Source organism: Vicugna pacos, chromosome 27 (assembly GCF_048564905.1).
Source record: "Vicugna pacos chromosome 27, VicPac4, whole genome shotgun sequence".
Taxonomy (NCBI): domain Eukaryota; kingdom Metazoa; phylum Chordata; class Mammalia; order Artiodactyla; family Camelidae; genus Vicugna; species Vicugna pacos.
The window spans coordinates 25,869,441-25,878,354 of NC_133013.1; the positions used below are offsets into that span (position 1 = coordinate 25,869,441).

At 57.1% G+C, this 8,914-nt stretch overlaps 1 protein-coding gene across 3 annotated transcripts; it reads right to left on the reverse strand.

Annotated features, from left to right (window-relative positions):
* Window positions 1–2,133: 2,133 nt before the first annotated feature.
* On the reverse strand, window positions 2,134–5,326 carry ISLR (immunoglobulin superfamily containing leucine rich repeat). 3 transcript variants are annotated; one of them, XM_006213728.4, is made up of 2 exons: window positions 5,000–5,326; window positions 2,134–4,180 (listed from the first exon to the last, which is right to left on the reverse strand). In XM_006213728.4, the coding sequence occupies exon 2, from the start codon at window positions 4,170–4,172 to the stop codon at window positions 2,886–2,888; it is 1,287 nt and encodes a 428-aa protein (XP_006213790.1). In that variant the 5' UTR covers window positions 4,173–4,180; window positions 5,000–5,326; the 3' UTR covers window positions 2,134–2,885. The 3 variants fall into 3 exon arrangements, with proteins under 3 accessions (XP_006213790.1, XP_015103029.1, XP_031547541.1); XM_015247543.3 differs by lacking the exon at window positions 5,000–5,326 and adding an exon at window positions 4,679–4,784; XM_031691681.2 differs by lacking the exon at window positions 5,000–5,326 and adding an exon at window positions 4,379–4,518.
* Between the last annotated feature and the right edge of the window lie 3,588 nt (window positions 5,327–8,914).

Consider the following 8,914-nt stretch of genomic DNA (forward strand, 5'->3'; position numbering starts at 1 on the left):
GAATAAAGATGTGGAGGTGGGAACAGATCAGTATGCAGAGGGAAGGGCCGCCAAGGGGGTCCCTCCCCCTGCTGGGGACTGGTGGAGGTGGGGGGCATGTGTGAGTGAAAGTGTGGGGGCCGCTGTGGGGCTGGGGCTATGTGGTGGGGCAACTGTGGCCACCCCATAGATCTGGATCAGGGGGGCCTCCAGAAATGTCTGCACAGTTAATGGAGACCAATGCCTACCCCCAATATTCCCGCATGCCCACTGCAGCCTCAGACTGACAGGAGGCCAGGTAAGGCCAGGGAGCTCAGACCCACTTTTGGGGCTGCCTGAGAGGAGGGCAACGAGGGCAGGGGTTGATCCCACTACAGCCCATTGAAAAACGTTTTCCTAACCCTGTGTCAGTGATTGACAGGTCACAAGGATGAAAGGGCAGACTGGGTCTCTGCCTTTAATAAGGAAACAGAGTCATAATAGAGTGTGATCAGGCTGAGACACTGGACACCCAGGGCAGTGTGAGCCAGAGGAGGGGTTTAGTCCAATTTGGGGGGGTAGGAGAAGAGCATCTGGGAAGGCTTTCTGGAGGAGGTGGTACCTGAGCTGAGTCTTGAAAGCTGACTTAGCCAAGTGAGCACAGGAAAAGGGTGTCCAGAATGATGGAACAGAGGATGACACATCGCAGAGTGTTAAGGGAACAATTAATTCGCTGTTCCAAGAGAGGTGGAGGGGAAAGCCTGTCAGAGGGGAGCCAGTCAGAGGGGCTATGAATGGCTGGCTGGGGAACTGCGGCTTTACCCTGAGGGCAGGGGGACCACGGATGACTTTAAAGTAGGCGAGTAGCTAGTTCCCCAGCCACCCCAGACTCAGGTTTTAGGCCCACGTCCTACTCCAAGAAGCTAAGCTTGCTCAGCTGTGAGTGGAGCCAGAGACATCAGGGGTTCAAGAGGGTTAGGATTATCAAGCCATAGATAATCAGAGTCAATGGGACCCTTAAGCATTACCATGTCTCACCCTGTCCTTTGTTTTCTAAAGAAACTGAAGTCCAGAAATGGGCAGTGACTTACCCAAGGTGGCACAGCACAGGGGACTCGACTCCATCCTGCTGCTTTCCATCAGAGGTGCAGTCATCCTTGACATGTGCTCTGGTGACATCAGCTCAGTGAGACTTGCAAGCTGACGAGGCGGGTGGGAAGGCGCCGTATGTGGACCCGAGAGGAGGCGGAAGGGGGCTGGCCAACCTCCAACACTCACAGCTGCTGCCCCACGTTCCTTGGCCTCCCTGCCTCCACTTTGCTGGGCTCAGCAGTTCTGGGGGATCTGGGCAGCGGCTTCCGAGCCTTTTCCACAGGGTCTTGTTCTTATGTGTAGCACTCTTTGGTCTGGAAAGGGGTGAGGATGGAGGCAGAAGGGAGATATCTCTCTGACTTGACACAGATATGGGGCTCTACTGTCTTCCAGGTTCTGACCCCGTCTACATGCTCTTCATTCTAAGAAACACACAGGGTGCTGCCAGGCCCTCAGCCCCCCAGTCAGTTCCTGATGCCCTGCCCTGTGAGGAAAGGCTCCTCGGAACACCGTTTCCTCCCCCTGGAAGGGCCGGGGAGTGCCAGTCACTTCCTCTGGCTTCTCCCCCACATGTGTTCTCTCGTTCTCCCTTTCCCTGGGTCTTTCTCTTGCCCTCTCTCCCTTGTCCTAGGTCCCCTCTCTGTTCCCTTCTCTCCTCTCCTCTTGCCTTGCCTGTCCCCCTTCCTCTCCGCTCCCTAATATCTCTTCCAGGAGCAGGACTGGGAAGGGGGGCCGTAACCCAGGCACCTGATTTCCCCCACCCTGCTCCAGAAGGCCTCCTTAGGCCACGGCTGTCTTAAAGCGCTGCTCAGGGACCCCAGGGAAGCCTCTGCAAGTTTGTCAGGCTCTGCTCCCATCTGTGCCGTGGGCTGGTTGGGGGCGGAGCAAGGAGCACACTGGAAGCTCAACCCAGCCCCTAGCCCACCACTGGGCCGCCCCTCCCTGCCTCCCAGGCCTCGTCACACGTGGACAGGCAGGCTGGCTGCCCTGACTCCGGTTTCCGGTCCTGTCCTCTACGGGGCGGGGTAGGGGGTGGGGGTGGGGGCACGCCTAGATCCAGACAAACTCCAGGCAGACACAGGGGAGCATCAGAAATGTTGTTTATTTCTCTGCCGCCCCCAGGCTGGCTGGCCTCTCCGGAGGGGCAGGCTGTGGCTGCAGACCTGGAGAGAAAGGCAGGGCAGGTGTCCAGGATGGAGGAGCACAGGCTGAGGGAGGAAGGGTGAGAGGAGATGAAGGCCATCCTGGATCCTCCCTCCAGTCCCATCTGAGATGAGGACAGAGACTCTCAAGCCCCCAAGTCAGAGAACAGCGCCGGTCAGCAGGAGCTCAGCTAGGTCACCTAGAGCCTCAGAGCCACACCAGCCACTTCCTCTGCACCCTATCATCTCTCCTGGGCCCTGCCTGCTTCAGGTACCTCCCTACCGAGCCCCAAGCCCCGACTCCCGACCCCAAGCCTTCGCCAGCTTGTCAGTTCCAGTGCCTGGAATTCCACCAGTGAGGATTCCCCCAGGTGTTTAGGGCATCGCCCAGTCAGCATGCGGCCCTGAGAGGGGAGCACGGGCCACGTGGTTAGCAGCAATTAGCACCGTAGACGGTGAGTTATGGGATCAAATTCTGTCCTAGTCACTAGCTTTGAGCAAGTCTAGAAGTTGGGGTGGTGAGTGTTCCAGAAGGGATGAGAAGGGGAGGTAGGTGGATGGGAAGCCCTCCATGCAGGCCTCAGCAGTTGCCAACCCCAGGCCCCTACACCCCTTATAAGGGACGGCCTCAAAGTTAGGGGGAGGAGTGAGGAGGATTTGTGCCGCCCCAGCCCCGCCCTGGTGGGGGTAGGGTTAGAAGGAAGTGAGGAAGAGGAGGAGGAGGCTCTGGCCCAGCAGGAGCAGGCCTAGGGGCTGCCGCCCAGAGACGCCTTCTCCTGCGGCTGCAGCCTCGGGGCCCCCAGTGCGGCTGAGGTAGATGATGACAACGTTGTCCTCAGGACCCGATGGCTGCACCTCGTTGTCAACCGTGTAGCAGCCCTTACCCTCAGCCGCTTTGCCATGGAACCTGCGCCCCAGTGCATCCTCACCACCCTCGCCCGGTGTAGCCAGTGCCACATTCACCGAGCTCTCTGCACTGCCCAGCTCGTTGGTGGCCAGACAGCTGTAGGTGCCCTCCTCCAGCTTGCCAAAGTCAGGGATGAGCAGGCTGCCGTTGGCAAAGGCCTGGAAGCGCAGCCGGTTGCCGGCTGTCAGGGCACCAGGCAGCGCACGCCCATCGGCACCCACGTTGGGGCTGGCGATCTCCACGGTGCCACCAGGCGTCTGGATGTGCCAGTGAAGCTGGGGGGCCGGCTGCCCGTCCACATCGCAGTGGAGCGCCAGCACGAAGCCAGGCCGCAGCTCGGCACCATCCTGGCTGGGCTGGTAGGTGAGCTGAACCGAGGGTGCGGAGCAAGGCAGCGGCAGCAGGCGGTTCAGCCGTGTGCCCTTGAGCACGTGGGGCGAAGTGCAGGTGATGTTATCCTGCTCCGGGATGGAGACAGCAGTGGTCAGGGCCCACGTCTTGAACCACACGATGCCGCAGGTGCAGTCGAAGGGGTTATCGTTGATCTGCAGGTGGGACAGCGCGGTGAGCGGTGCGAAGGTGCCCTCCACCAGCGTGTGCAGGCGGTTGTGATTGAGCTGCAGGGAGCGCAGGGCACGAAGGCTGCGGAAGGCGTCGCGGGGGATGAAGGTCAGCTCGTTGCTGTCCATCTTGAGCAACTGGAGGGCGCTGAGGTTGTGCAGGTCGCTCCAGGCAAAGTCAGAGATGAGGTTGTGGCTGAGGTCCAGGCTCTTGAGTTGGCCCAGTGGGGCCAGGGCGCCGGCGGCCACCGTGCGGATCTCGTTGTGTGCCAGCCACAGCGACTGCAGCAGGAGCACCTCCCTGAAGGCGCCCTCTGGTAAGCTCGGCAGCCGGTTGGCCGATAGGCTCAACGTGGTCACGTTGGCAGGGAAGCCAGGTGGCACGGCCTCCAGGTCACGGTAGGCACAGTCAGCTATCTGGAAGCCATACTTCTCCCCACAGTCGCAGGGCTCAGGACAGGCTTGCACCAGGCCCACGAGGACCACCCAGCACAGCAGACGCAACTCCTGCATCCTACCTCCTGCAGAGAAGGACATGCCGCTGAGGTGACCCCAAGGACCTGCAGAAGGCACTCTTCCCTCTCAGCACCCTGGCCCAGAGCTCTTCCCCACCCGAAGGCCCTACCCCTCACAATCCAGCTGAGCCCCAATACCACCTAGCCCACTACCCCCATTCTACAGAATGAGAAACTGAGGCCCAAAGAAGGGCCAGGACTTGCCCGAGGCCATGCAGTCAGGAGGAGGAGAAGACAGGGTGGAAGAAGACCCCAGCTCCTTCTCTGAGCAGAGAGCTCTCCCTGCCTCGGCCAGCTCCTAGCTGATTTTATGACTTGAAATCTGTTTTCCAGCCACCCCCTCCCCCGGCACTCGGCAGAACCTCCCTCCTGCCCTCCCACATCCTGGCCACAGTCCCTCCCACCGGAGCCCCCCATAGGTATGCTTTGCCCCAGCCTAGAGAAGGCCCCTTGTGCAGTGCACACCACCCCCATCCGCCCCACCCACCCCTCTCCCGCTCCTACCGGCCGTGACCACAGCAGACACCAGACCCTTTCTACAGAATCACACCCTTGGCCTGTTCGGTTCAAACTACGCCAGGCAGCTGCCTAAATAAACCCCTGCTGGGACCTTTCAGCTGGCTTGGGAGAGGCCAGCGGTTCAACCCAAGCAGTTCCGGGGCTGTGGTTGTTAGAGGGACAGATGCCCCCTGGACAGATCCAAGCAAGGGTTTGTCCCAAGCACCCCAAACCAACAGGAAAGTGCCCAGGGGAGCCCAGCCCCTGTGCCTAACAGGCTGCCCCCCTCTCCCACTGGCCCTTAGAGCCCTTTTCTCGCTGGCTTACCTTCAAACTACTCTTTTTAGTCAAGCAGAGCCTCTTCTAAGATGGAACCAAAAAGCAACAAAGGATGGAGTTAGCCTGGGACTGTCTGCAGGACAAAGGGCGCCCAAGAAGATGAGGGCGCTGGAGGCAGGGGCAGCCTGGCCCCTGCCTCACCTTCAGTCTGCACGCCTGGCCTGCCCTGGACAGGGTTCCTGAGAGTCTGCTGAGAGGAGGCTGCAGGAAGGGAGCCCAGGCAGCCCGCACACTCCCGCCTTCCAGCAAAACAACTGCTTCTCTGCAGCAACAAGGACCCGTGTTTCATAAGTGACACCAGAAACTTGAGGAGGAAAAGATGCCAAATTTTTTGGTTTTTTTCCTCTCTCTCACTCACTTTTAGCAGCTTCAACTTCCTTAAAGACACAGCACTAGCTGGACAGGACCCAAGAAAAGATGCGGCCAGAGGATTTTTATGGGGGGAAGGGTGAGAAATTGAATCCCATGGAAGGTGGGAGACATAACCTCGCTTGGAACAAGAAAAAAAGCAGGGGGAGGGCATTCTCTAAGATAGGACCTTGTGAGGGATTGTGTGTACACTTGTGTGTGCATGAAAAAGTGTGGGTGTGACATCTCTATGTGCAGATGAGTTTGTATCTGTGTTTGTGTGGATGTGGGTGTGACACCATGTATGTGTGAATTTATGTGTTTGAGAATGTGTGTGTATTTGTATAGGTGTGAGACTGAGTCTTTGTGTGTGTGTGTTTGCGTGGGTATGTGTGAGCCTCTATGTGTATTTGGGCGCGTGTGTGTGTTTCTATGTAGAAGTGAGTGTGCGTCTCTGTGACCATGTGTCTGTGTGGGTGATGGGTGTGTTCCAACGAAAAGCTGAGGCCAAAGTGTATAAAACACCCCCCAGGCTCTGAAGCCTCAGTGAGAAGCCAAAATGTTAGGCCTGTTTTTGTAAGAAAACGCATCCTCCTCGCCCCGTGTCAGGCCTGCCTGCTGGCTCTGAGGCTGGTCTGCCCTAAACACGTGTTGTCCAGGGAGGTCCCCAGGCTCCAGCCCTGGCTCCCCGCCGTGCTGAGAGGAGAGGGGAGGGAGGGGAGGGCGGGTGGACTGTGACTGGGCTCCAACCGGGTGAGAGAAAGCTCCGGACAGGAACCAGCGGGGCTTCAGGTTCCTGGCTGGGATTCTGAGACACCCAGGCCCCCAGAGATGGCTCCATCACCCAGAACTGTCCATCTGGCAGCCAGAGGTGAAGCTGAAGGACCTCACTCCTTCTGGAATATACTCTCTGTGGCCTCCCACTGTGCCTGACCCCCCCCCCCCCGTTGCAAATAGGGCAGCAGCATTGCTCTCTGGGCTCCACTGTCTCAAGGCTAAGTGCCTCCCGGGGGAGGATCCTTGACCCTTTTTGCCCCAAGCAGGAGGGTTCAGGGGAGTGGGAATGAGAAGGAGAAAGAGGCCAAACAAGAGAGTTGGAAGTGAAGCCAAAAGATGAGGAAGCCCCTGGAAGGAACTTGTAGACTGGATAGCTTTGCCCTCCTCAGCATAAGCCGACTCATATCCCCTCAGTCTCCCTCGCCCAAGCTTCCTTTTCCTTCGTCTGTATACCTGGCTGACGCCTGCTCATGACTCATCTCACCCTCCTGGCAGGGCTGAGGTCAACAGATACCCGATGTCTGAAAGCATCCCTGGGGAGCCCCACCCCAGCTCACTTCCTCAGTCCCAGCTCTCTCCCAGTTGGGTGAATCTCCCCTCAACATAAGTAAACCTGTAAAGTACTCTATCAAGTTCATCTTCTTGAGGAAGTCTCTCCCCAAGCCTCTGACCTGCTCCAATTTGATTTGTTTGGACGCCTACTGTGGGGCAGGCATGCTGGGATGGCCCCCCTCCATTGTTCGGGGTTCCCCTCACCTCCCTTGGGTTGGATCTCTTGCTTCGCTTCTCGGTTGACGCTCTCATTTTGGTGGAACACGTCCTCCAATGGCTCCCAGAAAAGGTGCGTGGGAAGTACATGCGTTGGGACCTTGCATGTCTGAAAACTCTTCCTTCTGCCCCAATCTTGACTGACAGTCTGACTGTGTGTAGAATTCCAGGTAGAGATCTTTCTTCGCAGACTTTAAAAGCGGGCCCTGCCTTAAAGCCGTCCTGCAGCGTTGCTTGCAGGGCTGGTGTGGAGCATCCAGGGCTGCTCCGACATGGTTCCAGGCATGCTCCTCGAGTTTTCTTTCTGCAGGCCGGTCGGACCTTCTCTTCCCCTCGGGGTTCTGAGAACTCGCCGTGCTGGGCTCTGGTGAGGGGCCGCCCTTTCAAGCTGGAAGTTCATGCTCTTCGGCTCCAGAAAAGTTTTTGATTTTCTCCTTTATGATTTCCTGACCTTTGTTCTCTGTTCTCTCTTTCTGGAACCCCAACTAACCACATGTGTTTCTTGGAGGGACCCTAACTTCCTTATCTTCTCCCTCCTTTGTCACATCTCTTCATCTTTCTGTCCCTGTTTCTAGGAGATCCTCAGTGTTACCGTTCTACACCTCTAACAGTGTTTTTGGTTTCTGCTTTGTAAGTTTTAATGTTCAAAGATCCCTTATTATTTACAGAACGTTCTCCTTATATTGCATTGTCACTATAGTTCATAAAAAATAATATAAAATATATTGCACCCAGTTCTTGTTTAGTGTATATATATTTTATCTCTCTAAGGATAATAATAGCCTCTTTTATCTTTTTTTAAGTTTCCTTCTTTCTGCATTGTTAGTTTCCTTCAAGTTACCTTTTTTTTTCTGTTTGCTTACTTGTTTGGGATTCTGTCTTTCCTATTAGAGGCTTCCTCAGTTAGTTCACTTGGCAGAAGCGTACTCCCATGTGTTTAATGGGAGACCCATCTACTAGAGAGGAAGCCTGCTGACAGCAGGCGTCTTGTCCCACCAGTTGCTGTTCATCCCTGGCTCAGAGAAGATGCTCAGTAAATACCTGACCCAATGAATGGGCAGGTTGGATGGACATCAGACGCCAAAAATGAGAGCACTCTGGAGGTCTCCTTCTCCACCTCCTCGTTTTACAAGCAGGGACTCTGGGCCCAGACTGGGCTCCTTAGGACAGGACATTTTGAGAATGGGAGACCCACACTCTGTTGGGTAGGTGAGTGTGTTGCCAGCCTTCCTGGGGGAGAAGAGCCCTTGCCCCCCAATTCTCCATCATCAAAGACCTTGATGGCAGCTGAACACTAGGCCTCCGTCGGAATCCCACTGCAGGACAGCCAGGTGGGGACTACGGCAGGAGAAGCAAGAAGGACCTGACCACCCAGGCAGACCTGAGTCTTCCCGGACAGGTCACTGGCAGCCTCTCCCCAACTGCCCAGATCGACCACCATCTGAGGGTGCAGCGTGCCCCACTTCCACTGGGAAGGACAATAGGACAAGGGCCACCAGGGCCCAGTGGGCCTCAAGTAAGAAGCATCGGGTCCTCCAAGGCCCTTCACAGTGGGCTGCGCAGGGCCCCCCGCTGCTGAGCCTGAGGAGTGGAGGTGCACCTCCAAGGATGGAGCTTTTACCCCCGAGCAGCCCCTCTGCCCTCCCTGCGCTGTCAGCTGCTGAAAGTTCTTCCTGAAAAGCCTGTCCCACAGGAGACAATGTGAGCTGGTGAGGAGACAAGCCGGAGATCAGCTCCCCTTCCTCCTCCCAGCCAGGAGCTCCCTGTGGGCTGCCTGAGCCACCGTCTTCTCTCCTGGCCTCCCCAGAGCAGGGCTCAGGCCTGAAGCTGGGGGTCTTTGGGGAGTATGTGGATTCCTTGACTGTCCCCAGATCACAGATGGAGACCCGAAGGCCCAGGACTGGAGAGCTCCTCTCAGGCCCTAAAACCCCTCCACTACCTCTGGATCCACAGCCACCCTGCAACAGTGGGAGGGAGAATTGGCCAGATCTGGGAGCATCCTCCTGCCAG